Genomic DNA, 15,836 nt, shown 5'->3' with positions numbered 1-15,836 from the left:
ACCATTGAAGTAGTTTGCTAGTTTTGATAATTTTTGTATTTTATTTGTTCTGACTTATGAATTTATGCTCATTACTCATTGTTTAAGCCTTTTCCTTTTAACAAAAAAGGTACGATTAAATTTGTAAACAATGTGTTGTGTTGGATGGGGTAGGATCATGGTACGAATAATTATTAATGAAGTTATTAATGTTTAAATTCGTCCATCTTATTGGCATTATTTAAAAAAAGTACTATATTCGAAAATGGATGGAGAGTTAAGTACTTTTAAATTTCATAGATCCGTCTAACTGCAAAACAGACGAATCTGGCATTAAATAACGTGTTTTGGTTTCTTTTGTGTATCTGATTTTAAATACTTAGGTTGTAAATGTTGAAACATTATATTTTTAAATTGTTCATTCTAGGTCCATTTACTTATATATAGCATATTTATGCATTACTATTGTAGAGTATTTTTTAGTCTTCGGACATCGCATTAATATTATTGTAAGGACTGTTATACTATGTTTTAAGATTTTATTTGAACAAAATACTCCCGTGATAGAAATTCATGGGTTCCATCCTAAAACCAATTGGTGATAAGAGGAGAAACTCATGAGACTTAAATACTAGTTTCAGTTTTCTCGATTGGACAATCGGCCCAATTTTTTTCGATCGGTTGGACCACTTGGCCCAAATTTTTAAGTCCTGGTATACTGTTGGGTCAGTCATTTTTTCGGTTTCGGCCCAGATATACTGCTGGGTCAGTTAAATTTGACTCACAGTCGGCGACCCGCTCTGATACCATGATAGAAATTCATGTGTTCCATCCTAAAACCAATTGGTGATAAGAGGAGAGGCCCATGAGACTTATGTACTAGTTTCAATTTTCTCTTGACACCGATGTGGGACAGTTATATATTATATTTTTAGTTTCAATTGCCAATATCCCGGATGAAATTTATGGCTGGAATATTGATACCGTGACTGAAATGTGAAATGTTCATGTGGCAATTGAATAGGAAGTTCGTGGTTGAAATTATAGATTTATACCACGTTACTAGTATATTGAAAGGGTGTGATGGAATCATAGAATATGGAGTATATAATATGTGACTATGTCCCCAAACCAAATCCCAGTCACACGTGACATCCCCCTAAAAATTAGTTGAATAATTAATTAAATATAGACAAGATCGAGATATATTTATTCCAAAGATAGAAGTAGCCCATATTGGTATGAACTTATGATTCCAAAAATGAAAGACATCTTAAATGACATGGAGACAATAATATATGATAACTTGTTTCTCGTCTTCCCAAAAATAATACTCTCCCTATTCAAACAAAATTTACTCATATCAGTTTTTTAGTATGTCCAAATAAAAATAATGCATTTATAATTCAAACAAATTAAGAGAAATTAAATCTTAATAAATTAAACTAATTAATCACTAGTTAACCTTACTAAAAAGGGTCTAATAAACAATCATTAAAAATACACTACAATTTTTTTTTCTTTACCCTAATTTCTCATGTTATCCAAAGAAAAGGGTCATCTTCATTCAAAAGAGGGAGTAGAGTACTCCCTTCGTCCCAAGATATTAGACTCGTATATCACTTTGGGGTGTCCCAACATACTTTAGTCATTTCTATTTATGGTAAAAATTTACTTTATTACCAACCCCACTTACACCCCTAAAAACACCTCCTAAATTCTTGTGCCAAAAGAAATGAGTCTAATATCTTTGGACGGGGAGTATATTTTATTCTGATAGATTAAAGAAACTACAAAGTTTTTTTTAAAAGCCTCTTATTAATTAAAGGTGGCAAACTCAGGCTACCAGCCCGGTTTTTGTCGAGTTGGGCTTGATATTATAGGCCCAATTTGGACCGGGTCAAATGATAAAAAAAATCAGTACAAATAGTAATAGATTGACGGGTCATGCCTAGCTTTTGAAACACAGTCATATTGGGCCCAATCCGACCCAGTTTGGCCTAGGCATGCACAAACCGAACCGACCGGCGGTTAGGAACCGCCGGTTCACAAACCGGAATCGGTGCGGCGATTCCGAACCGGCAGACGGTTCGGCAGTTCATGCCAACCTGTTCAGGTTCAAGAATTTCAGGAACCGAAACCGACAGTTCAAATAATATTTAAAAAACATATATTTATTATTTATAAAATTCAATTTTCACAAATAAATAAATAAATACAAGAATAAATAATAGCCCATATTTATTTGTTGGGCCTATGAATTCTAAGAACCATTCTTGGTTGTTTCTATTTTATAGACACATTCTTAAATATTTTGTGTTTCACTTTCAATGTGGGACAAACATGTTGAAGTATTCTCTTATAACTACATGTTTAGATCATTGATTCATCTTTTTCCAATGTGGGATACAAAACTTTCTCTTGTCTTCTACTTTTCTTTATTTTTTTACTATATTTTATCATTCACTAATTTTATCTTTATTTTTGTCATGATTCTTTTTCTAAGACAAATTTATAGATAATAATAGCATCAAATATAATAGTTTAATTAAATTTGAATGTTGCATGTTGCTCATAATTTGTATATTTAAAGAATGTGGATGTGTCCAAATAATAATTGGATTTAAATGTGTTCACTTTTAATAATTCTAAGAAACCATTTTTGGTTGTTTCACTTTTATAGAGACATCCTTGAATATTTTGTGTTTCACTTTTAATGTGGGACAAAATATGTTGAAGTATTTTCTTTTATAACTATATGTTTAGATTATTCATTCATCTTTTTCCAATGTGGGATACAAAACTTTATTTTGTTTTCTACTTTTCTTTATTTTTAACTACTACATTTTATTATTCACTAACTTTATCTTTATTTTTGTTATGATTCTTTTTCTAAGACAAATTTATAGATAATAATAGTATCAAGAATAGTTTAGTTTGAAACTTTGAATAGTTTAATTAAATTTGAATGTTGCATGTTGCTCATAATTTGTATATTTATAGAATGTGGGCGTGTTCAAATAATTGGATTTAAATGTAAGTATGTTGCTAATTTTTCTTAATATATTGACTAAAATGTGAAAAAAAAACAACAATTAATATAATTTGTATAATAATGATAAAAATAGATCACTAAAGAATGATTTGTATAGTGGTATAATATAGTTTATATATTTATATATTAGTAGTAGACTAATAGTATGATTTTGTATAATAGCTATTATTCTAATAGATGTAGTATAGTTCATATAAGTAAAATTATTATTTGTGAATATATTCTTGATTTATAAGAATAAATAATTATTGAGTAATATAATTTGTATATAGATAAATAATTATTCATATAATAGCTATCGCTAGATTAATACAATTTGTAATAATTATTCTCTTATTGTGTATAATGGTATTTATTAGTTAACATATACATAAACTTATACACAAATAAATCAATAATGATAAAGAATTAAAGAATAATACTTTATATAATAATATTGGTTGTTAAATTATAATAATAGAAGATAGTCAAGATATAAACAAAGATGATGAAAAATCCATCATGTAGTTACAAATAATGACTTTCATCCCACATTGAAAGAAAGAGCAACACATCTAAGAACATGTAGCTATAAAAGAGAACCATCCAATATACTCTCTTTCAACTCAAAGGCTCAAGTCCAACATTAAGTGACTTATAAGTTGTGAATTGTACTCTTGTTGTAACAAAGACTAAAACTGGGAAACAAAATTTGAACTGCCGAACCGGCCCGGAACCGGCAGTTTTGGCAGAAAACCGGCGGTTTTGAACTGCCCCATGAACCGCCGGTTTTTGAACCGGAACCGGAACCGCCTAGAACCTTGGCGGGCAGGTTCAGGTTCAATGAAATTTTGAACCGTGAACTAGCGGTTTTTGAACCGTGTGCATGCCTGAGTTTGCTATGCTTCGATATTTTCTAATTTTCTTTTTAAGAATGATTTTTAATCCAATACGTCCTTAATTATCAAACTTTGTTCGGAACCGGCGGTTTTTGAACCGTGTGCATGCCTGAGTTTGCTATGCTTCGATATTTTCTAATTTTCTTTTTAAGAATGATTTTTAATCCAATACGTCCTTAATTATTAAACTTTATTAAAATTTTAATTTAATATAATTCAGACAAGAGGCATGCTTGCTAATTTAATATAATTTGAATTGAATATAACTGAGACAGTAGGGGATTTAAAAGTAGGGGAGAAATCATATACTTGCATTTAGGAATAAATTTGGACATCCGAAACTACTTTATACATAAAAAATAAAAAATAAAAAATAAAAAATCTAAAACACGACCTAAGGTAGAGTACTTGAAACTCATCAGCATTATGTTGTGTTGATTACCTCAAATATTCCATCCCACTTAAATTGATTCTAATGCACAAATAGGTACACATAAAATTCCTCATAAAGATACAAGGAACCAAAAAATTCTAGGAATGTAAGAATAATAATCGAATTTTATAGATTTGGCAACCAAATAATATACACTGTAATGCCGACTATTTATATAAGTAGTTGGCATATTTCACAAAGATTTATCATATCTTCTATTCCAACTGATTATTCATCTATAAAAGAGATTCTTATGTATGCTTACATAATAAACTTAAGTATCCTATAAAATGACGTTAATATAGTATCTAGATCGAGGTTGAGGTCGAGACGATCAAATATCCTTTATAGTAAGATAATTACCAATTCACGTATATTTATTGTTTTTTAGTGATTGTGTGTTATCTAAATTAAAATTGAAATGAGCCAACTCTAAAGGTTGCATAATATACCAAAAGTAGTACTTTACATAGATCATTAATCCAACCAAAATCGATATGTGTAAAATTCCAACAGATCAAAAAGAGTGAACCAAAAAGTAGAAAAAACTCCTCAGAAAATTATAGATTAAAGAGGAATAATTTGGTGTTCATTTCAAACTTGCTGAGTTGGTTTGACTGGTGAAGTAAATATGGGAAAATCAATTGCAACTGCTGCCTTCTCCTCTCCAACAATCCCATTATTATTATTGTTATCTTTGACAATTTCTGGAATTTCTTGAATTACGAGTGTGTTTTTCTGTTCTTGATCTTCCTTGTACTTCCCCCACAGCACTGAGTAGAGCCCCACCACTATGATTGCAGATCCAATCACCCTGTTCATTCACTAGACAAATTAGTCGCGGACGAAGGGAGTAATAATTAATTAAGTAAATTAATTCACTCACCCTCCAAGATAGATCTTTTCCGCGAGGATAAAGGATCCCATGACCGCGACTATGATCATCATGAGCGGGCTAAAAGCCGTGGCGAAAACCGGGCCTTTGGACTTCATCACCAGCCCTTGCACGTAGTATGATATGCTCGATGTCACAATTCCCTGCTCATTCAAACCCGAACAACTATTAGTATTTATATAGCTTGATATACTCCAATCTGCCCTCATTCTCATTTAATTTTTATTATTTTTCATAAGTTGACCACACATTCCATTAATTCATTCTAGTGACAATTATTATAAATTAACTAAAGATTTATATTTCAATAATCTTTTCCACCTATTTTCTTTCACAAAGTCAAATAATCTCTTAAAACTCGCACCAGTCAAATATGTGATATCTATAACAGAAGATTTCATGGAGAGAAAGAGAGACATACCGCATATGCAGCGGCGAGGAGGTTCATGTCCCAGCCGATTCTCCAGACGGAAGGATTGTGTTCCATGACGAAGGTGACCGCGACGGCTTGAAGGGTGCCCATGAAGCAGACCATTGATGTGAGAGAAAGTTGGTGGTTCGAGTACGTTTTGAGGGCGGCTTTCTGAAGGATGAAGAGGGACGCCCATGCTAGCGTCGCGATTATCAGGAGGATGCACCCGATGAACCAGTCGCGGTCGCTGGTGTCCTTGCCTCCGCCTCCTCCTCCTCCACCGATGGCGCGGCGGTGGGCCGTCCACGCCATTTCGACTAATGGGCCTTTGTACAATGTCATCAGCATCGCCCCTCCCACTGTTATCAATGTTCCCACCACTTTCGCTTGGTATATCACCTTCTTTATATTCACTTTCTCCATCCTTTAATTTTTTTACGAGGATTAGGTACAGTCTTATTCATTAAAATACAAAATAAAATTACCTTTTAGAGTGGGGTTTTATTTTATAATTAATTGATAATTTTTTTTACAAGGATTAGGTACAGTCTCATTCATTAAAATACAAAATAAAATTACCTAATTTAGAGTGTGGTTTTATTTTATAATTAATTGATGATAGAAGGGGTAACTCAGTCTCTGAATTGATTTTTTTACTTCACAATTTCGATGTGTGACAATGCCGACATACTATTATGTACTACTCCATAATGTAACTATATTATTATATATTTACCTGAATATTATGGCCATAACAAATGTCATGGCGGGTAGCATGTTGCTCATGGCACATGAAAATGTTGGTGAAGTCAATTTTAAACCAGCATAATAGAAGTTCTGATCAATCACAGGCCTAACACAAAAATAAAACAAAATATAATTAATTATTGCATGTATATATAATTATATGAGATGATTAATTAATTAATTATTTATTTACCCGAGAAGGCCTAGAATAAAAATCTGCATGAACACCTGGAACGTTATCTTTGGCTGTGCTTTCCTGAAATAATTATCCAAACATTCATATCAATTAATTAATATTAAATCACAAAATTTGAAATTTTCTCTTATTTATGTATAAAAAATGTTTCATTATATATAAGTGATGCTAAAACAACGCGTTTCATTAATATAAGAAAAGAACGGGATAGAAAATACGGTTATTATAGTAAAACAATGTTGTTATGAGCGTTAACGAGATACCTCTCGAAGAAGAAAGCAAAGGGAGCAATGACGGCAGTGGCGATGGCGTGTCGATAAACGACGAGAACGTAGTGACTCATCCCACCATTGAGAGATATCTTGGTGATGATGTTCATGCCTGCGTATCCAAATTGCAGAGAGATCATTGCAATATAGGGTTTGCAGATGTTGAAGAAGCTCCCATCACTCTTCATTTTCTTACTACTAATTTTTATTCTCTCTCAGCAAATGCTACACAAGAGAGAATTGAGTGTGTAGTTGCTTTGTGCTTAAGAGATGAACACCTAAGCATCAAACCTATTTATAGAGTGAAGAGGAATCATGGTGTGTGGAATCTGATGGATATTGGATAAAGCAACTCTGTGTTATCCATGTTTTGGAGGGAATAATTATAAGATATTATTTAGTTTGATTTTGGAAGCTGACGAGAAATAAAATAAAAAGAGGTAGATGATGGATTACACGTAGTGAAAGAGAACAAGGTATCTGAGTCAGGAAACAAATGAAAAATAAGTAGTAATAATTATTGTATTGCGTAAGACAATCGATGTCATTATGAGAATAATAATTATTGTTGTCTTATTGTTTATATATGGTAAAAATCTATTTATTTTTTGTAAAACTACATTCTTGAACACAACCTATAAAGCAATTAGTTAGACAAACCAGTTAAGAAAAACATATTTTATTTGCTTATTAAGAAAACAATTAAGAACAAATTAATACGGCTATATTGTTACGACTTAGTTACATGGTCTATCCAACTAATCATAATTGCAAAAAGAGAGAAAAAAAAAGGAGAAGATAAGTGGTTTCATGCAATTATTATTATTTAGAATTCACACATACTATATATAGACCACTGAATTTTTATGACTAAGTTAAGTACCTGGACTACTGAAAGTTAAAGGGATAATTAATAAATGCCTCTTGCTTACATCTTCTTTATATAGTTAAGTCTTATCGAAAAATATAGAATGTTGATAAGATTTATTAATACTACGAGATTGGATTTATCAGAGAAAAAAAGAAAGATTCTAATTAAGTCTTCTTCTCATCATGTTAATTAATACAGTATAATGAAAAACAAATAATCATAGTTCACGATCGAGAAGCAGAATCAAAACATTTATATACGAATAAAAAAAGTGGTAAAGTGGAGCACCAAATACTAAAATGGACGTCTAATCATCTCCAATTTTCACATACATAAACATGTGACGCAACCTTAAATATAGTGATAGTTGATATTCGACCATTTATTTTACTACATCATGGGATCCTTGCTGCCCATTTGCCCCACAATATATCTATCTTTTCTTCCTCTTGCCAAATTGATCAAAACAACTTGATTAATCAATCAATCAATCTCTCCATATACTTGTGAATGGCTAGCTAAAGTGTAACACATAGCTTGGATTGAGTATCTTGGCATATAATGATCATTCATTAATTTTAAAGCATGCTTTGCTCACATAGGTATATTCCTTATTACTATTATCTATATATAGGGGTAGCTAGGGGAAAATAGACGTTATATCATGTACTACTAATATCTACTATAGTAAAAACGGTAGAAATGGGTATATAACCTGAATATATTCATTGTTATGGTGTAGTTAAAGATTACTACTACTAGTATTTAACTTGAATACCGACATAATGTTACTAGTAATGGCATGTTGGTGTATTTAATCACAATATATAACTTAATACTCCAATTTAATATAATTGCAGAGCGTGTTTCACAAAAAAAAGGCAATAACAACAAAAATTAGTGGAGAAAAAACAACTTCGTGTTGCTATGAGAATCTCATTATTCTCGAATATGAATTTTCTTGTTGTGTAAGAGAAGAATAAGCTGATACGATTATCACTTAACAATTAACACTATTAAAATGGAGTACCAATTAATTAACGTTGCCAGTTCTTTACTCGCCACCATTTTCATTTAAATTTTAGATGATTTGAATGATTTTTTAAAAATATCATAAATTTGAATATTGATATTTAGATGTTAATAGAATATTACGTGAGTAGATAGATATTAGGCGATGCGACATTAATTTGGTGTGAATTTGTCGGTTGTGGTGAAGCAAACCATATCCCACATCGGAGAATGAACAAGAGTTGCAAGCATATAAATGGGTCACCCCAACTCCATTAGTATGTGGCCTTTTGGGGAGTACCCCAAGAGCAAAACCGTGAGGGCTTTGCCCAAAGCGGACAATATCATACTAATGTGGAGTTCGGGTGTGCACCACCGGGAACCCAACATCGATCTTGAGGATTTGTGTTTGGTGCAGAATCCACACAACAAAAGAGTTCTATTATTGGATGGGTATGTTTTGGCAAGTAATACACCACTAAAATAATCATTTACCAATTATTCCAATCTTTATTTAGCGTAATCGTCTACAACACAATGTCTACATATTGATCAAGAATTAATTAGTATATACAAAAAAAATGGAAGATTCAAACACCAAATACTTGCACTATTAAATAAAGCACTCAAATAGTGGGGCTTCTTTAAGTTTATTTCCCAAAAGGAAAAGGAAAAGGAAAAGGAAATTCAGACAATTGTCATTGTTTAGTTATAAAATACGAAACTGCAATATCTTTCTTTTGAGTCATTTAATTTCCTTTGACTGGAAAGTATAAAGGAGTTGGCATGATTGAATCTTTTTGGAATCATTCATAAAGCTCAATGAGAGAATATTCGTTTTTCTTTGTAGGTCCTTAACAATTCCTCCATTCTAACAATTTTTTTTATAAGGAATATCGATAAGTATTATTTTACAAAATTTATCAAAGTTAATTACATAAAAGAGTTGGAGTTTGATTTTTTTAAAAAAAGAAAAAAGAATCATCTTGATTAATTAAATAGTATTATTAGATTAATCTGAAAATAAGCAGAATATGCAATCAAAGACTTCTTCCAAGCTATAATAACTAATATTTAGATTATATACTATGAGATGTAACAACTAAAAATAAAAGTGGCTTTTGGTTAAATAAAAACTTACGTCAAACACTTTTTTGCAGAAAATGTTGGTATAATTTGGCCTTTTGTTCCTCTTTCTTTGAGGGTACGGCACTAGGGAGGGGAGATTTTTTGGAGATTTATTTCTCTCAATCTTATTAAATTAATTATTAAATTTCAAATTTTAAGAGTAAATTTTTCAAATTTTCGGTAAGAGTACATATAACTAGAACTCGCTGATCCATTTTAAAATAGTGTATATTTTGATATGCTATTTTGGAGTATCTCATTAAATAATTTGAACACTTCTTAACTACGAAAAAATGTTCGTCAAAAAATATGACTCCATTTTATATATGATGAGAAAATTTTGAAATTACATAATGTAATACATTCTTCATTCAGAATTAAAGTATCTCATTTTAAATATAATAATGTAGATAAGAATTTATTGTTTGTGCATTCTATTTTTATATATAAATATTAAAAAATAAGCCTCTGTGACAACCGATGAACACATCGATCAAATGTAATGATTTGTCACTTTTCCTTAACCAAAGTCCAAAACAGACGTCAATGATTGAATCCTTTTACATATCATTCCATGCAAAAAGATTACTTATTAGTGGATGATTTTTTATTATTTTATATTTAGAGCATCCACTATAGGCGAGGCGCGCCTACAGCCCCGGAGGGGGCGATTCCGGGGCGGCCAATAGTGGGAGGCACGTCCGCCTCGGGGCAGACGAAAAAAAGTGGGGCGGACGCACTATCGGCGGATAGGGGGCGAGGACGGGGTGATGGAGGGGCGGCGGGGCGGTGCCCGGCCCGCCTATTCAGGGGCGGGCGGACGTCCGAATTTTATTTATTTTTTTTAATTCAATTTAATTTACCTATAAGAGCATCCACTATAGGTGGCCTTCCCCAATAGCCCCGCCCCCTTTTTTTGTCCACAACCCCACTTTTTTGTCCATAGCCCCAACTTTTTCCTCCACTGCCTCACTATAGGCGGACACTTCAAATAGCCCCAAAATTTTATAACCAATTTTTATTTTAATTTTTTCGTTTCGTTTTTAAATTAGCTGAATTGAAATAATTATAAAACGAGGTAATTGAGACCGAATATTCGTTGTATTGGCAAAGGTAAAATTATACAACGAACGTAAAAAAAATACAAATAAAAACGTCGTCACCGTCTAATCGGTGGCGTCGTCCGATTCTTCTTCCTCGTCTCCTTCGCCTTCTCCATCGCCTTCAACGTCCCCCTCGCTGCCGCCGGCCGCCGCTGCCCCAGGACCCTCATCAGCCAAGCGCAGACGGTGCTGGATCCGACGTATGAGGTCGGAGTATATATTCTTGATGTACGGGTCGGTTGCTGCCTCGTATTTGCTGCAGGCATCATTCAATTCGTGCGCCAGCTGCGGATATACGTTATCCCTCAAGACCTCGCTGGCAAAAGGGGCCCTTGAAGCCGGTACAGGCGCGGGCTGCGGGGCGCGCGATCCAGAAGCCACCGACGATCGTCGGGAGGAACCGCCGGCTTCTCTAGCGCGTCGGATAGAGGCACGTTGTCCCGGAGTGCGGGCGCGCCTAGAGTGTGTAGTAGAGGGCTCTGCGGCTTGCTCTTCGTTCATGTCGAATGATTGAGAGCCGATGCCGCTCCTGTAGTCCCCGGAAATGTTGTGTCTTGTGCGCTTCGTCGCCGGACCCTGCTCTTGGGCACAGATGGCCTTGAATTTCGGGCAGTCCTGGAGAACTTGAAACTCCTCCCACATTGTGAACTTCGGATGGCAAAGCGTGTGGTATTGCTCCATCGAAAGTTCTTTCACGTCAGCCTCGCTTCGGCCACTCTCCGCATGGAGCAGGTTGTTCTGGTATATGCCCGCGAACCGCCGGGTCGCCGGCAGAATCCTAGACCACTTCTTGCGGAGCTGTTCCCCGTCACGCGGGAGGGCGTCGCGAGGTTTGAACTCGTTGTACGCCTGCACGACGCGCATCCAAAAGCTAAACTCGGTCTGATCGGTGCCCACTACGGGGTCTGATGTGGCGGCATCCCACGCCGTCGCCACAGCAACAGACTCCGCTTTGGTGTAGTGGATGGGCTTTTTTTCCGACTTGAACTGAGCCGCTGGCCGAACCGCCACTGGAGCCGACGCCGCTGCCCGATCCGCCGGCTCCGCTGACATTGCCCGATCCTCCACCGCCACCGCCACCGCGTTCGGACCCTCCGACTCCCGTCGCAACGGGCGTATCCGGTATGCCGGAACTAAGTAGATTGAACATCGTATCCAGTGTTTCTTGATCTGCCTCAGTGAAAGGAGAGCTGCTGGATTGGAAAGGGGTATCCGGACGCGCATGGTGAAGGGCGTCGAGGTTGGGTCTGTAATCTCCAAACGCCGAGCGGCTCAGATTCCTCGCCAAAGGTTGGGTGGGAGAAGACCTCCAAGGCTGAGATGGTGGCGGAGTTGGACTCGATGCCCATGGCGGGGGAGGTTGATTCCAACTCCATGGCTGAGACGGAAAGCCGCCATATCCCGACGGTATGCCGCCATATCCCGACGGCTGGAAAGGATTGCCGCCATATCCCGATTCGTGCCAGCCGGGGGATTCGTCGTCTCCACCGTGCATTTTTTAGAGTGAAAGTGTAGATAGTGAATGCGGGGAAAGTGTGTGAAAATGAAGTGTGTGAAAGTGTGTAAAAATGGATGGTGGATGAGGAGTATTTATAGATGTAATTTTCGAAAAAATTTAAAATAAAAAATAAAAAACTCAAACGGGGCGGACGTCCATAGCCCGTCTCCCCACTATAGATCGCCCCCCCAATCGCCCCGGATCGCCCCGCCGCCACCACCCTCGCCCCGTAGGAGGCGAAGCCTCTACCGCCCCACCCTCGCCCCATATTTCTTGTCCGCCCCGAGGCGGACGTCCGATCCACTATAGACCGCCCCACCCTCGGCCCAGATTTTCGTCCGCCCCCTTTCCTCCTATAGTGGATGCTCTAAATACACCTCATTCCTCTTATTATTTTCACACCATTCCACCTCTCCCTCACACATATTTTCTCTCACTAGAATTTGTGGTCTGAAATGGACGATTTATGGAATAACGCGTGGAATTCTCTGATCCAAGAGGTGTAGTACGAGGCCGAGGAAGAGGAAGCGGCGCGAACGGCAGAACGCATGGCGGAAGTGGCGGAGGGCGCGATCCCTCGTACGATTAGTCGTCGGCGGACCATCCGACGAGACCATAGCGGAGCGCACCAGCGTCTAATGGCGGACTACTTTGTGGATAACCCCCGTTATCCACCCGAGATTTTTCGCCGGCGATTCAGAATGTCGCAACCCCTCTTTAACCATATAGTGACGAAATTGGCGGAGCGTTACCGGTGCTTCACCCTCCGGAGTGATTGCACTGGCCGGATCGGGCTGTCTACGCTTCAGAAGTGCACCGCTGCAATCCGGCAGCTTGCGTACGCCGGACCAGCTGATATGTTCGACGAATACCTACAGATGGATGAGACGACTGGCCTCACGGTGCTTAGGCAGTTTTGTAAGGGGATTCGGGAAATATTTGGTGGGGAGTTCCTACTAAAGCCCACCCCGGCTGAGTGTCAAAGTCGGCTGGATATGCATGGTTCGGTCCACGGTTTCCCAGGAATGTTAGGAAGCATCGATTGCATGCATTGGGAGTGGAAGAACTGTTCGGTTCACAACTGGATTCAAAAGCAAACATCCATCGATGATTCTGGAAGTTGTTGCTGACTACCGCTAACGGATCTGGCATGCGTATTTCGGTGTTGCCGACTCGAACAACGACCTCAATGTTCAGTCATCGCCGCTCTTCAATGACGAGTGTCGGGGCGAGGGTCCATAAATCAGCTTCGTAGCCAACAGCACGCAGTATAGTAGGGGATACTATTTGGCAGATGGGATATATCCTCGGTGGCCCGTATTCGTCAAGACAATTCGCCAACCGGTAGGACCGAAGAAAAAATACTTTGAGCGGAAACAAGAGGGTGCTAGGAAGGATGTTGAGCGAGCTTTTGGTGTCCTCCAAGCACGATGGGCCATTATACGGTGCCCGACACGAGTTTGGCACGAAGATGATGTCGCAAATATTATGTTAGCATGTATCATATTGCATAATATGATAATAGAAGATGAAGGATTTGCGGCAGAGCGCTGGGCACCGGAAGAGGGCGCAAGTACAAGTAACGGTTTCGCCTTCGCACCGATCCGGATGGGTGTACCACGGAGCAATGAATATTTGATCCAACGTTTCAGTGATATGCGCAGGAGCACAACACATACCACACTACATGCCGATTTGGTTTAAGAAGTTTGGGCACGTAGGGGAGGTGGCGGCGCAGTTTGAACACTATTATGATGTTTAATATATTAATATTTCGTTGTATAATTTTACCTCCACTTTAATACGACGAAAATGTAGTGTTTACTTTTAATTTCTTCACTTATAGCCATTTTTTTTATAATTACGTTTAGTCCGATAAATTTAATTACTTATAATTGAATTAAAATTAAAATGAAAATTGGTTATTAAATTTCGGGGCTATTGGAAATGTCCGCCTATAATGGCGGAAATAAAATTTTGGGACAAGACAAAAAAATTGGGGCTATAGACAAAAAAAGAGGGCGGGACTATTGTGGAAGGCCGCATATAGTGAATGCTCTTCTAGTGCTCTTTTTAGATCACCGCCCAACATTTCCAAAAATTAGTTACCAATATCTTTCGCTTTATTTCTATTAAATCTCAACTTCAAGTAAATGCAATTGCCTTTTCGTACAAAGTAAAAGTTTAATATTCCTTTAAAACATTTTATTGCATAAAAAAACAATTTAATAATCTCTTCGACCGTGAGGGCAAATCGTTTTTTAGTCTTCTATAGTTCTATTCTTTTGGCAAATTAAAGTAATCGTGTTTTATTTTATTTTATCACCATTGTATCTATGATATTATTGTGCATATATAATAATAATAATAATAATAATAATAATAATAATAATAATAATAATAATAATAATAATAATAATAATAATAATAATAATAATAATAATACACAGAATGGTTGGGCTTCTCTGCGCGCGGCGCAAGCACGCTAACCTAACTATAATTAATTTGTTTTAATTAGATTTTCATTAATAATTAAATATAATCACAACTTAACTAATTTCAAATAAAATTTCATAATTTTACTTACTTTTATTCTAGAAGAGAGCTGCGAGTGACAGGCTAGGTGATTATTTAATTAATACTGTAAAAACGTGTTTTACAAAGGAGGGATTATATAATTTATTTCTATTATAAAAGAATCTTACGCTAGTACATTTTTTCATCGTATTCTTTAATTAATTACTATTGTAAAAACGTGTTTTGTATCAAATACTTATTAGTCATATACATTTAAGTTGGGAGATGATCAAAATAAGTATGTGTTTAAATCCAGAAATGCAGACTAAATCTTGGCCCTAGGATTAGATGATCTAATGGTCAATAATTAACCAAAAACACGGAAGGTCATAATTAAGCAATTTTAGGTCATATTATAAAATTTGAGTTTAATGTCATGCTAAGATCGTTTTAGGTCATGCTTTGTTAGCATGACCTAAAAATTACCTAATTATGACCTAAAAGTGACCTAATTATGATATTGTTCTGCGTTTCTGTATTTAAATCTAGTTTTGTATAGATCAAAACCCCATTTAAGTTGAATAGTTTTAAGTGTATGATGTATCGCATGTATTATTTGCTATGAAAAAGAATTTACCAATTTAATTTAAAACCTTCGATTTCGATAGTTTATTGAATATATGACGGTAACATCCTTATTTCTAATAAATTATACATGTTGAATTTCGCAATTTTAAAAATATTGTATTGCATAAAAGAGTGTCAAATATCTTAAAAGTCCCATCCACGTAACATGTTTTTACAATCAAGGTATCAAAGGATGCAAAAAATACATTATATCGAT

The 15,836-nt window shown here is 36.0% G+C and overlaps 1 protein-coding gene across 1 annotated transcript; it reads right to left on the bottom strand.

Annotated features, from left to right (window-relative positions):
* Nucleotides 1-4,767: 4,767 nt before the first annotated feature.
* Nucleotides 4,768-7,114, bottom strand: LOC121806640 (WAT1-related protein At5g07050-like). Its single transcript, XM_042206757.1, has 6 exons — nt 6,859-7,114; nt 6,593-6,655; nt 6,389-6,505; nt 5,662-6,076; nt 5,232-5,383; nt 4,768-5,159 (listed from the first exon to the last, which is right to left on the bottom strand). The coding sequence occupies exons 1-6, from the start codon at nt 7,050-7,052 to the stop codon at nt 4,940-4,942; spliced, it is 1,161 nt and encodes a 386-aa protein (XP_042062691.1). The 5' UTR covers nt 7,053-7,114; the 3' UTR covers nt 4,768-4,939.
* Nucleotides 7,115-15,836: the final 8,722 nt, after the last annotated feature.

This window comes from Salvia splendens, chromosome 6, assembly GCF_004379255.2.
Source record: "Salvia splendens isolate huo1 chromosome 6, SspV2, whole genome shotgun sequence".
Classification (NCBI taxonomy): domain Eukaryota; kingdom Viridiplantae; phylum Streptophyta; class Magnoliopsida; order Lamiales; family Lamiaceae; genus Salvia; species Salvia splendens.
The sequence above is the reverse complement of the archived record's forward strand: the minus strand, read 5'-3'. Positions and strand labels throughout refer to the sequence as shown.

Coding starts and splice junctions, on each gene's coding strand:
- LOC121806640 (XM_042206757.1), bottom strand. CDS start 7,052: ATGAAGAGTGATGGGAGCTTCTTCAACATCTGCAAACCCTATATTGCA. Junction 6,506..6,592: donor TTTATTCTAGGCCTTCTCGG/GTAAATAAATAA, acceptor TTTTTGTGTTAG/GCCTGTGATTGATCAGAACT. Junction 5,160..5,231: donor GAAAAGATCTATCTTGGAGG/GTGAGTGAATTA, acceptor GTGAATGAACAG/GGTGATTGGATCTGCAATCA.